Source organism: Sapajus apella, unplaced genomic scaffold (genome assembly GCF_009761245.1).
Source record: "Sapajus apella isolate SASKATOON/1434 unplaced genomic scaffold, GSC_monkey_1.0 scaffold23, whole genome shotgun sequence".
Taxonomy (NCBI): domain Eukaryota; kingdom Metazoa; phylum Chordata; class Mammalia; order Primates; family Cebidae; genus Sapajus; species Sapajus apella.
In genome coordinates, this window is record NW_022436963.1 from 8919250 (window position 1) to 8933289 (window position 14040).

Below are 14040 nucleotides of genomic sequence, written 5' to 3' on the forward strand. Positions count from 1 at the left end.
ACTAATAAAAATGCAAATCTAGGGCCCAGCATGGTGTGGCTCATGCCTGTAATCCCAGCACTTTTGGAGGCCAAGGCAGGTGGATCATGAAGTCAAGAGTTCAAGACCAGCTCGATCAACATAGTGAAACCCTGTCTCTACCAAAAATACAAACATTAGCAGGGTGTGGTGGCAGGTATCTGTAACCCCAGCTCCTTGGGAGGCTGAGGAAGGAGAATTGCTTGAACCTGGGAGGCAGAGGTTGCAGTGAGCTGAGATCACACCATTGAAATCCAGCCTGGGCAACAAGAGTGAAACCCTGTCTCAGAAAAAAAAGTAACTCTAAAGAAGTTATATGATTAACATATGTTTAATATTAAACATTAATATAAAAAATGTTTAGTTGTAAGAAAAGTAAAATTAGCAAAAATTAAAATTATTAAATTGGCAACAATACTTAGCTGCAAAAAATGTTTTTAAATGAGGCCAACCAAGAAAGGAAAAAGAATGTAGAAAGGGAAACAAATCCACCTAATTTCTCATTTTATAGTTTAAGTGTTGCCTTGGAATTTTGTAAATGAAATCCATGTATTTTTCTTCTTTTTTTTTTTTTTTTTTTTTTTGGGAGGGGGTTTCACTCTTGTTACCCAGGCTGGAGTGCAATGGCGCAATCTCGGCTCACCGCAACCTCCGCCTCCTAGGTTCAGGCAATTCTCCTGCCTCAGCCTCCTGAGTAGCTGGGATTACAGGCACGCATCACCATGCCCAGCTAATGTTTTGTATTTTTAGTAGAGACGGGGTTTCACCGTGTTGACCAGGATGGTCTCCATCTCTTGACCTCGTGATCCACCTGCCTCGGCCTCCCAAAGTGCTGGGATTACAGGCGTGAGCCACCGCGCCCGGCATATTTTTCTTTTTATTTATCCCTAGAACTCAGCAGAATCAGGTGTTTAGGAAATTCTCAGTAACTGTCTAATTGAACTGAACCAATCTTATCACAGCCTTAGGCAGCAGGTACCTAAATAGTTTTAATTTCCACTAAATTGGAGCTGGGGGGTGAGTAGGATATTGAACCATGTTTCCTTTCATATCAAAAAATTTCAAATATAAGTAGTTTCAAGATATTTTATTAAGTATTTGTTCAAATTGTAGAGGTTTAGTTACTTGATTTTACTTTTGGGAATCAGTATGGTTATATTGAGAGGAGGAATAGTGTGGTGCTTAATGAACTTTAGAACCAGACCAACCAAGTCCAAATCCCAGCTGTGCAACCTTAGGCAAGTTACTTAACTTCTCTATACCTCAGTTGACTCATCTAAAAAATGGAGCTAACAATAGTACCTACCTGATAGGATTGTTGTAAGAAGTACAGGTGGTAAGAACAACGTTTGACAGTGTACAGTGTATAATATTTGCTATCATTACAATTATTTTTCAGTTGTTTTCCTAATTAACTTGAAAACAGTATTTTACCCATGAATAACCTCCACAGTTAAAACTTTTTATGAGAATATGAACACCAATCATTTCACTTGAATTCCAAGCAAGAATTATCTACTAATATGCTACTTACACTAACTGATTGATTTTCTTCTGCTGCTCCTTGGATCTTCTGTATTTTAGCAGCTTACTTTGTGTTGGCGTATCAGCGCCTATGTTTTCTGGGAAATGGACAATGGGGGGTAACTTCAAGTTCAGAGCTTCCTTTTCTGCTGCAATGGCAGCTTTGTTTGGATCTGACATCTTGATCCCCTAAAGATTAAAATGCTCTGTTCTCTGAGGAGAAAAAGTCCGTAAAGCCATTATTGTATAAGCAAGCCTCGATATATTCGTAACAGGTCTAATATGCCAATACCAAAAATAAAATTCTGGACACGTTTTGGATCTTCCTGCCAAGTATGGCATTAGTCTACAGAATGGCAGTTGAGGTAAGCTGGCAGGGATTCCTGTTAGAACTCTACAACGCACTTAGGAAGGAACGAGCCGGTCAGTTCCCCTTTAGGGCTTGTTTCCTTATGGATGAAATTAAGGAATTGAATTAAATGCTTTGTAATATCCCTACAGCTCTAACATTCCGGGTTCAAAATTTTCCCTAGATGCAAACCACCACCATCACTACAACAACAAATCCGGCTGTTGAGGGATGATCCCTTTCCATGTAAAAGCCGATTTTAACATCATTAATGTTTTTAAACATCAGTAGGATATCTTAGTCTTGCTGCCTTCCAAGAAAGTGGTGATATGATCACGCAAAAAATAGGCATACTTAATGCATGGCAAATCTAAAAGGTCATGTAAATGCTCAAAACTTTTACTGTGATAACAACGATATTTGCCATGAATGCCTACAGGATTTGGAGATTCCTGCCTTGAAAGAGCGTTTAAGCAGGCACCCAAATCGCGATACCTGCCCTGAGAGGGAAAGGAAGAGAAAAGCAGAGAACAAGTACCTGATTGTTTCTCACTACTTTCCCGCTGCGCAGAAGGGGACAACGAGGGCGAAACCTCCCGAAAGCCAGCGGCTCTCAGACGCTTAGTTGGAGAAGGGCGGGTGGAAACAACGTCGTCGCTATGGAAACTGTGGAGGCCCCAGCCGGTGGGGCGGGGTGAAGGTTGCCTGGAGAGGCAGTTGCTGAGCTGCGAAGGATTAGGATTACCTGTCACAACAGTAATTCATTACTCAAGTAAATAGTGTGTGAGTTTTTTTGTTTTTTGTTTTTAACTTAACTGCCTTTCCTTGGAAGGAGACCAGGAAATCAGGATCTTCAAATTGTGGAAAACTGCAAGACTGGAAATATAGACCTGTTGGAAAATAGATTTATGGAAACACTCAGCAAGAGAATCAAGTCTTCAAGTGTCCCCTAGTGACATCCTGTAAATATTGTAACTAATCAGCAACATAATTTATCTTGCTTCTAGATTTGCTATTTGTTGACACAGCACTTCCAGGAATTCTTTCGCAAAATCAAACAGGTTAAGGTGTGTGAATTTAGTGAGTTCGCTGGGAGAAAGATGTGAAATTTTGCTATTTGAAGCTGCACAACTAAACGATAATAGCCTACAAGAATACTGTGTCAAAATTAAATTAGGGAAGTGAATAAACCCTGGTCTGTTAATAGCATACTCATTCTTAGATCTCATGAGACTTAAAAAAATAGCATATTCATTCAACAAATATTTGAGCACCCTCTCTGTGACATAATTTTTTGTTGCTTTAATGAAAGTACAGGCAACACTTGTGTCGGTCTCACAGTAGGTGCTCTAAAATGTCATTTAAGTAAGCGAATGAACAAGTTAAAATTTCTGGGTAGTTTGTAAAAGCAAACTATCTTTCTGTAGAAAATAAAATACTTGTATAAATATGTGAGCTTTTGTTGTTTAAACTCTAATCCTATAACAGATTAGTTTTTTAAAATGTCAATTTATTAGCGTGTATTTTTTATAGGCAGGGTCTCGCTCTGACACCCAGGCTGGAGTGCAGCGGCACCATCATAGTGAAAGGAGTCAGCTAGCTTTTGCCTTAGGTAGATAGCAAGGGAAGGGTCCCCGGAGAAACCCCGGCCCATGGGTCAGTGCCTCATCCCCACATAACATAAAAAGCAGCCTAGGGAAAAAAATTCAAGCTGCAGGCACTGATAAGGGAACTAGCACATGGTGTTGTGCCTGGAGACATGCCCGCGACTGCGAAGATAGAAAAACCTCCAGCCCATTTAGACAAAAACTTGCACCAACCTTCTCACTCACATAAAGGAACAAGGCCTGGCACAGAAATGCCTTTGTCCTTTGTATAGCCCATGGGGTCCCAGGAAAAAAAAAAAGTTTCTTCTCCTTTTGTGGGCGTGGGCACAGTACGGTCCAGTAGGTTCCGGTGGGCGCTCTACTTTCCTTTATTTGGATTGTCAATTGGGCTTCTATGAATCATTGCTTCAGCTGCTGATTGGTCCTGGGCCAAGCTCCAGGGCCCAGCTTTCACTTTAGCTCTTGACAGGTCCTGGGCCAAGCTAAGCAGCATCTATGAAGCATCATTTCAGCTCCTGATTAGTCCTGGGCTAAGGCCCCTGGGAAGGGGAGTGGGAGGCATGAAGCACATTTCTTTCCCTTCCCAGTTCATAAAAACCCTGGACCCCAGCCTCACAGGGAGCACCCCATTCAGGCGCCCCTCTCTGCTGGCAGAGAGTTTTCTTCTTTCACTATTAAACTTTTGCTCTAAACTCACCTTGGGGTCTGCCCTACTTACTTGTCTTGGAGGTAGGACAAAGAATCCCAGTTGTTATCTCAGACAACCAGAAACTGTTTTTCTTTGAGATGGAGTCTCGCTCTGTCACCCAGGCTGCAGTGCAGTGGCCTGATGTCGGCTCACTGCAACCTCCGCCTCCCGGGTTCAAGCGATTCTCCTAACTCAGCCACCCAAGTAGCTGGGATTACAGGCGCATGCCACCAGGCCCAGCTAATTTTTGTATTTTTAGTAGAGATGGGGTTTCACCATGTTGGTCAGGCTGGTCTCAAACTCTTGACCTCTTGATCCACCTGCCTCATCCTCCCAAAGTGCTAGGATTACAGGCATGAGCCACCATGCCAGGCCTGAGAAACTGCTACATCTTGCATTGCTGAGACTACTGCAATAGCTCACTGCATCCTCAAACTCCTGGGCTCAAGGGATCCTCCCACCTCGGCCTCCTGAGTAGCTGGGACTACAGGCACACACCGAGACGTTGGCTAATTTTTAAAAATATTTTGTTGGGACAGTGTCTCACTATGTTGCCCAAGCTTGTCTCAAACTCCCAGGCTCAAGCAATCCTCCTGCTTCAGCTTCCTAAGAGTGTTGGGATTACAGGCTGAGTCACTATATCTGGCCTGAATATCAATTTGGTTAGGCTAAACTAGAAGGACTAAAGAGAAGGCAGCAATCTTATGTATGACATACCCACCTCCTCCCAGTCATTCAATCAAACACTTATCTAGGGCTGCTGTGAAGAGATTACAGATATAATTCAAGTCCCTGGAGGCCAACTGGCATTGGTCTAAGGAGATTATCCTGGGTGAGCCTGACTCAATCAGTAGAAATCCTTTTAAAAAGATTTAGGCGTGACAAAGTGGATCAAACCTGTAATCCCAGCAGGTTAGCAGGCCAAGCCAGGCAGCTTGCTTGAGTCCAGGAGTTTGAGACCAGCCTGGGCAACATGGTGTAACTCCATCTCTATTTTTAAAAATTAAAAATTAAAAAAATAATAAAAAGATAGGCATGCCCTGAGTCAAACTCCAAAATGCAGCTGGATCTGCAACTGCTCTCAATTTTCTAGTTCTTCCCTTCCTGACAGCCTGCCCTACAGACCTTGGACTTGCTTAACCAGCCCCTTCCATTGCATAAGCCAATTCTTTGTATATTAAAAAAAAAAAATATATATATATATATGTACACACACACATATATCTATATATGGATATAGATGATATATATTATCTCTTACTGGTTCTGCTTCCCACTTTGAAATCTGACTGATACAATGTACATCTTTTTTTTTTCACTTTTAAAAATAATTTTATTTTGAAGACAAAGTCTCACTATGTTGGCCAGGTTGGCCTGGCCTCAAGCAATCCTCCTGCCTTGGCCTCTAGATGTGCTAGGATTACAGGAGTGAGCCACCACACCTTGCCAATGTACATCTTTTTAATAGCCAATGTTTCCAAAAGTGTGTTCTTTTACAAGAACAGATTCCTCTTGAGCTTATACAAATAAATATATTGTCATAAAATAAGAATACTCATCAATAGTTTCCTAATTCTGGAGATATCAGGTAGAGAAAAAGGTAAATATTTCAATTTTACTCACAAAATATACCAAAAAGTTACCAAATTGCTGTAAAACTACAGATAATGCAGAGAAAAAAAGTTTTCTTAACTCTGAAAGAAAAAGAATTAAAATGTCAGCAACCTTTCAAGCAAAAAAGTCATTAAAATCATTTCTGTCCTCATCAGTTCAGTCCCATGTAATTAATTTTTTTTCTACTTGATAAATTAGCCATTTTAAGTCCAGTTTTCACCATTGCAGTCCAGCCTGGTTTTCATTTGCATTTTTTTTTTTTTTTTGAGACGGAGTTTTGCTCTTGTTACCCAGGCTGGAGTGCAATGGCGCGATCTCGGCTCATCGCAACCTCCGCCTCCTGGGTTCAGGCAATTCTCCTGCCTCAGCCTCCTGAGTAGCTGGGATTACAGGCATGCGCCACCATGCCCAGCTGATCATTGCAGTTTTTAAAGTTCTTATCCAGTCCAACTGAATAATCAACAGAGGCCTGTATTCCAGAGTATGTAACAGAGACTTTTTATGCTTTTCATAAACCTCTTTATCCTTTTCATAAACCTCTTTGAAGACACAATGCTTTAGGATTATATTTGCTTGCAAAGATCATTTAGAAGAAACATCAGAATAAAGCAATTTACTATGAAGAACAAGATTTAGAATGGCTGTGGTGAAAGACCTGGTAAAAGTTTACAACAATAATGCAATTGACAAGGAAGTTTGCTTTTTTCTATAATCTATAACAGTTTTACATAGTAGCCATAATTATGACTGATAACATATACAAAGACACATCAGATTTTTAGGAATCTCACATACTTTTTAAACACATATTAATAACATGTTCATATAAATGTAATGCAAAGAAGGCTTTCCGTATAATTTATGTATCAAATAAGCCTAATATGTCTTTCTTAAACTTCCAGGGCCATTCTGGGATAACCTAAGATTAGTTTGAGGCCAAAGAGACTTAATTTAGAATTTGAAATTTGATTTGGGAAGCCTGTCAAATATGTCAAAGGATAAAAACACTCAATTAAAATAGAAAAGGCCAGGCTCAGTGGCTCAAACCTATAATCCCAGCACTTTGGAAGTCCAAGGTGAAAGATCACTTGAGCCCTGGAGTTTGTGAACAGCCTGGGCAACACAGGAAGATGCTGTCTCTACAAAATATTTTTTAAAACTTAGCCAGGCATTGGTTGTGTGTGCTTGTGGTCCCAGATACTTGGGACACTGAGGTGGGAGGATTGCTTGAGCCCAGGAGGTCAAGGCTGCAGTGAGCTATGACTGCACCACTGCACTCCAGCCTGGGTGACAGAGTGAGACACTGTCTCAAAAAAAATTTTTTTAATGAAAACAAACTAGGAAAGTTTTAAAACATTTTATCAAAATAAGATGACAGGTCACTGTAAAATATCAGTCATTCATTTAGCCAAAGTGATAATTTAAAAAATTTTACAAAGCAATGCTCATTTCAGCAGTACAAATACTAAAGCTGAAATGATACGGAGATTAGCATGGCGCCTGCACAAGAATGACACACAAATTTGTGAAGCATTCCATAGTTTTTTTTTAAAAGATTTTATAAAGCAAAATCCTTTGCTTTTTGATAGAGAGAAGACCCAGTTTTCCAAATAATTAAAAGATCTAACAGAGAGCAGGGCCAGATCCAGTGGCCTGTGCCTGTAACCCCACATACTCAGGAGGCTGAGGTGGGAGGATCACTTGAGCTCAGAAGTTCAAGGCTGCAGTGGGCTATTATAGTTGAACCTGTGAATAGCCAATGCACTCCAGCCTGTGCTTTTTGTTGTTGTTGTTTGTTTGTTTGTTTTTGAGACAGAGTCTCGCTCTATCACCAGGCTGGAGTGCAGTGGCACGATCCTGGCTCACTGCAACTTCCATTTTCTGGTTTCAAGCAATTCTCCTGCCTCAGCCTCCCGAGTAGCTGGGACTATAGGTGCTCACCACCGTGACCGGCTAATTTTTTGTATTTTTAGTAGAGACAGTGTTTCACCATGTTGGCCAGGATGGTCTCGATCTCTTGACCTTGTGATCTGCCTGCCCTGGCCTCCCAAAGTGCTGAGATTACAGGTGTGAGCCACTGTGCCCGGCCAGCCTGGGCTTTTTTAATTAAAAAATGTAATCAGGCCAGGTACAATGGGTCACGCCTGTAATCCCAGCCTTTTGGGAGGCTGAGGCAGGCAGATCAGTTGAGATCAGGAGTTCCAGGCCAGTCTCGCCAGTATGGTGAAATCCGGTCTCTACCAAAAAATATGAAAATTAGCTGGGCATGGTGGTGCGCACCTGTAGTTCCAGCTACTCGGGAGGCTGAGGCGGGAGAATCGCTTGAACCCAGGAGGCAAAGGTTGCAGTGAGCCAAGATCACACCACTGCACTCCAGCCTGGGCAAGAGAGTGAGACCCTGTCTCAAAAAAAAAGAATTTTAAAAAATATTTTAGACAGCATGAGGCACAGAATCAGTTTCTCTCTCCTCTTTCTTTTGCAATTTACTCAAAAAGTGAACAAAATCTTTTACCATATTTTATTTTCTTTTATCTTTTTTTTTTTGAGACGGAGTTTCACTCTTGTTACCCAGGCTGGAGTGCAATGGCGCAATCTCGGCTCACCGCAACCTCCGCCTCCTGGGTTCAGGCAATTCTCCTGCCTTAACCTCCTGAGTAGCTGGGATTACAGGCATGCGCCACCAGGCCCAGCTAATGTTTTGTATTTTTAGTAGAGACGGGGTTTCACCATGTTGACCAGGATGGTCTCGATCTCTTGACCTCGTGATCCACCCGCCTCGGCCTCCCAAAGTGCTGGGATTACAGGCTTGAGCCACCGCGCCCAGCTTCTTTTATCTTTTGAGACAAGTTCTGGCTCTGTCACCCAGGCTGGAGTGCAATGGTGCAATCTCAGCTCACTGCAACTTCAGCCTCCCAGGCTTAAGCTATCCTCCCACCTCAGTCTCCAGACTGAGGACTAGAGTGCAGTGCGTGCTAGGACTACAGGTCTGAACCAACATGCCCAGCTAATCTTTGTATTTTTGGTAGAGTCAGGGTTTTGCTGTGTTGCCTAGACTGCTCTCGAACTCCTGGGCTCAAGCAATTTTTCTGCCTTGGCCTCCCAAAGTGCTAGGATAACAGGCGTGAGCCGCCATGACCGGCTTACTATCTTTTATTAATACTACCAGAAGACCAGGTGTGGTGGTTCACGCCTGTAATCCCAGCATTTTGGGAGGCTGAGGCAGGTGGATCATGAGGTCAGGAGTTCGAGACCAGCCTGGTCAACATGGTGAGACCCCTGTCTCTACTAAAAATACAAAAATTAGTCAGGTGTGGTGGCAGGTGTCTGTAATCCCAGCTACTCAGGAGGCTGAGGAGGAGAATCACTTGAACCTGGGAGATGGAAGTTGCAGTGAGCCAAGACCATGCCACTGCACTCAAGCCTGGGCAACAACGAAGTAAAACTCGATCTCAAAAAAAAAAAAGGCACTATCAGAAAATCATGTTCAAATGAGAGAATCAAATTTTACTTTTGTATCAGTGTATTACTAATACTAAAACAAATTTCAATAAAACCATATGGCCAGGCATGGTGGTTTACACCTATAATCCCAACACTCTGGGAGGCCAAGGTGGGAAGATCATTTGAGGCCAGGAGTGCAAGACCAGCCTGGGCAACACATGGAGCAAGACTCTATCTCTACAAAACAAAATGTTTTTAATTAGCCAGGCATGGTGGCACATACCTGTAGTCCTAGCCACTTGGGAGATTGACGCAAGAGTAATGCTTAAGCCCAGAAATTTGAGATTACAAATGAGCTATGACTATACAACAATACTCCACCCTAGGTCACAGATCAAGACTCTGTCTCTTAAAAAAAAATATGATGAATAAATATTAATAATAACCTTATAAACAAATAGATCCAGTCTCAGTCAGCTTTGACTACATAAGAATTCCATAAGCCTTTTATAACCTCCTTAGTTTTTACATTTTTTTCTCCAACTTTTATATCCATTTATTTTTGTATATAACATTTTTCCATACATTTATTATTATTATTATTTTTTGAGACGGAGTCTTGCTCTATCATCCAGGCTGAAGTGCAATGGCTCAATCTTGGCTCACTGCAACCTCTGCTTCTGGGGTTCAAGCAATTCTCCTGCTTCAGCCTCCCGAGTAGCTGGGACTACAGGCATGTGCCACCACACCCAACTAATTTTTTGTATTTTTAGTAGAGATGGAGTGCACCATGTTAGCCAGGACGGTCTCAATCTCCTGACCTCCTGATATACCTGCCTTGACCTCCCAAAGTGCTGGGATTACAGGTGTGAGCCCAGGTGTGAGCCACCATGCCCAGCTTGTGTGTGTGTGTGTGTGTGTGTGTGTGTATGTGTGTGTGACAGAGTCTCGCTCTGTGGCCCAGACTGGAGTACAGTGGTGGAACCTTGGCTCACTGCAACCTTTGCCTCCTGGGTTCAAGTGATACTCCTACCTCAGCTTCTTGAGTAGCTGGGACTCCAGGCACATACATACCATCATGCCCAGCTAATTTTTTTTTTTTTTTTGTATTTTTAATAGAGACAGGGTTTCACCATGTTGGCCAGGCTGGTCTTGAACTCCTGAGGTCAGGTGATTCCCCCCACCTCGGCCTCCCAAAGTGCCACATATTTATTTTAAAACAACCTTTACATAACCTTTAGTTAGCCGAATGTTTTTCTTTTTTTGTTGTTGTTGTTACTGTTTCAGCGGTTAGAAACAAAAATTTTTTAACAAAAGAATATATCCTCTGCTGGGTGCAGTGGCTCATGCCTATAATCCCAGCACTTTGGGAGGCCAAGGTGGGTGGATCACAAGGTCAAGAGATCGAGACCATCCTGGTCAATATGGTGAAACCCCGTCTCTACTAACAATACAAAAATTAGAGAAGCATGGTGGCGCATGCCTGTAGTCCCAGCTACTCGGAAGACTGAGGCAGGAGAATCGCTTAAACCCACAACGCGGAGGTTGCGGTGAGCCGAGATCACGCCATTGCACTCCAGCCTGGGAAACAAGAGCGAAACTCCGGCTCAAAAATAAATAAATAAATAAATAAATAAAAAGAATATATCCTCATAACTTAACTTTTCTTCACTAATAACATGTTGCTTTTACTGTACTCTGTATATAAAATCATTTCTTACTTTTAGTAGTTTTAATTACATATATTAATTTGAATTTTAACTCTTAGTAACTAGTTTCTAGTGAAAACCCAGGAAGTCAGTGATTTTGAATTGTTTTCTATCAGTGTTTGCAGACAAGAGCCATGTAATAATTTCTAAAAATACATTTTCTCAATTTGTTGTTGATCAATGGATCCAAATATGTTTAGCTGTCTATATCATATGAAGCAAGACATCAAAAATTAAAAAAAAACAGAACTTGAGAATAAGTGGAAAAAAGTGAAAAAAAAAAAAAAAAAAAGACATCAAAATATATAAACTTAAATTTATGTTTAATAATTAATGTTTCAGTATTTTCACTCACTAACTTAGAAATAACTCAAACATTTTACTTTTTTTTTTTTTTAGAGACGGGGTCTCACTATGTTGCCTGGGGCTCAAACAATCCTCCCATCTCAGCCTCCCAAAGTGCTGGAATTAGAGGCATGAGCCACTGTGTTCAGCCAACTCAAGACAATTTATAATTATCCGTTACCTAATTTAATATAACATGACTTTATGATTTTAAATTATTGAAAAGATTTTTGAAACTATGACAAGTTTATTTGTAGATGCTTATTCCATTCACACTTACCTAATTTACTTGTTGTTAACAACTGTATTTCATTTGCTTATGGAAAGCAAAACTAGCCATTTAAGTTACTTATTTATTTTCATTAAGCCCCTTCCATTTGAGAGAGTTATTTATTTTGAAAAAACAAAGCCACCGGGCATAGTGTCTCACACTGCCAATCTCAGCCCTTTGGGAGGCTGAGGCAGGAGGATCACTTCAGCCCAGGAGTTTGGGACCAGCTTGGGCAATATAATGAGATCCCCCATCTCTACAACAAATAAAAAATAATTAGTTGGGTGTGGTGGCATGTACCTAAAGTAGGAGCCCAAGGAGTTCAAGGCTGCAGCAAGCTATCATGGTGCCACAGCACTCCAGCCTGGGTAACAGAGTGAGACTGTCTTAAAAAAAATAAGAAGTGGCCAGGTACGATGGCTTACGCCTGTAATCCCAGCACTTTGGGAGGCCAAGGCAGGCAGATCACCTGAGGTCAGGAGTTTGAGACCAGCCTGACCAACATGGAGAAAACCTGTCTCTATTAAAAACACAAAATTAGCCAGGCATGCTGGTGCATGATTGTAATCCCAGATATTTGGGAGGTTGAGGCAGGAGAATCATTGAACCTGGGAGGCAGAGGTTGCAGTGAGCCAAGATTGTGTTACTGCACTCCAGCCTGGGCAACAAGAGTGAAACTCTGTCTCAAAAATAATAATAATAAAATAAAGTAAAAATAAAAAGCAGCCGGGCACAGTGGCTCATGCTGTAATTACAGCACTTTTGGAAGCTAAGGTGTGTGGATAGCCTGAGGTCAGGAGTTCAAGACCAGCCTGGCCAACATAGTGAAACTCTGTCTCTACTAAAAATATAAAAACTTAGCTGGGCGTGGTGGCAGGCACCTGTAATTCCAACTACTGGGGAGGCTGAAGCAGGAGAATCACTTGAACCTGGGAAATGGAGGTTGCAGTGAGCCAAGATCACACCGCTGCACTCCGACCTGGGCAACAAGGGCAAAACTTCATCTCAAAAACAATTAATAATAATAATAAAGCAAAGAAAACACAAAACTAACCTAACCCTTCATCAGCCAGTCTCATCTTAACCAAGGCCTTTAAGATATTGGACAAAGGTACTTTTCCCAATATCCCTTGTGCTTCTCCCAACCCCAGTCATCCTGTTCCTGAGTATCCATGTGGCACTGAGGACAGCTATGAAGGGAGAGGCCATCTGTGTCCTGGATTTACATACCAAGTGTAGAGCCCAGTACAGAGGATAAAGCTGTGAAGATGACATGGAGGTTCCAACCCCTCCCAACATGACAAGGATGAAGAGTTGGGCCAGGGAGGATGGGGCCATACTAGTCTCAGCTCTACCATTCAGCTGGTGGGCCAGGTAACACAGACACACATATGTTTCCAGGTTTCACCATGGCCACCTGTCTAGCTCTCAGAATCCAGAGGCTGAAAAACAAAGACAAAAGCTCATATCAAAATGTGTGCAAGGTTTCAGGGGAGCCCAGCAGCCAGCCCTCATGGTTTTAGCTTATACGCAAATCAAGCAAGTATTAAAAGTATCATGGAAGCAACAGTTTTATGACCTTAAAACATCTAGCAGAGGAAGCATAAATCTGTCTGACCAACTGATGCAGGCAAAATGTAATGTCCAAATTAAATTCTTAAGCTATTTATTCTCCCCTCCCCTCCAGACGGAGTCTCTCTGTTGCCCAGGCTGCAGTGCAGGGGCACGATCTTGGCTCACTGCATCCTCCACCCCCCAGGTTCAAGAGATTCTCCTGTCTCAGCCTCCCGAGTAGCTGGGATTACAGGTGCCCACCACTGCGCCTGGCTATTTTTGTATTTTTAGTAGACACAGGGTTTCACTATGTTGAGTAGAGGTGGTGAAATCCTGTCTAATTTTTTTATTTTTAGTAGAGACGGCGTTTCACCATATTTAGTAGATGGTGAAACGCCGTCTTTACTAAAAATACAAAAACTAGCCAGGTGTGCCAGTGCACACCTATAATCTCAGCTATTAGGGAGGCTGAGGCACGAGAATTGCTTGAACCTGAGAGATGAGATCACACCACTGCACTTCAGCCTGGACGAGAGAGTGAGGCTCCATCTCAAAAAAAAAAAAAAAAAATTGGCCGGGCGCGGTGGCTCAAGCCTGTAATCCCAGCACTTTGGGAGGCCGAGGCGGGTGGATCACGAGGTCAAGAGATCGAGACCATCCTGGTCAACATGGTGAAACCCCGTCTCTACTAAAAATACAAAAAAATTAGCTGGGCATGGTGGCGCGTGCCTGTAATCCCAGCTACTCAGGAGGTTGAGGCAGGAGAATTGCCTGAACCCAGGAGGCGGAGGTTGCGGTGAGCCGAGATCGCGCCATTGCACTCCAGCCTGGGTAACAAGAGTGAAACTCCGTCTCAAAAAAAAAAAAAATTGTACAGAGGCCAGTGACAATTATGGTATCAAACACTTTTTTTCTGCAAT

The 14040-nt window shown here is 42.2% G+C and overlaps 1 protein-coding gene and 1 non-coding gene across 11 annotated transcripts in view; one reads left to right on the forward strand and one right to left on the reverse strand.

Annotated features, from left to right (window-relative positions):
* Window positions 1–2462, reverse strand: part of DNAH12 (dynein axonemal heavy chain 12) — a 245766-nt gene extending 243304 nt beyond the window's left edge. For 9 of the 10 annotated variants that reach the window (XR_004272357.1, XR_004272358.1, XM_032289540.1 and 6 more), the window contains exons 1-2: window positions 2430–2462; window positions 1553–1755 (exon numbers count right to left, since the gene is read on the reverse strand). Coding sequence is in view for 8 of the 10 variants with exons in the window: in XM_032289540.1 (XP_032145431.1) it covers window positions 1553–1722 (170 nt within the window). In the remaining 2 variants the exon portion in view is untranslated. The other variant, XM_032289538.1, reaches the window with a different exon arrangement.
* Window positions 2463–7241: 4779 nt separating this feature from the next.
* Window positions 7242–7345, forward strand: LOC116559642. Its single transcript, XR_004272548.1, has one exon. It is a non-coding gene; the product is annotated as a U6 spliceosomal RNA (small nuclear RNA).
* Window positions 7346–14040: the final 6695 nt, after the last annotated feature.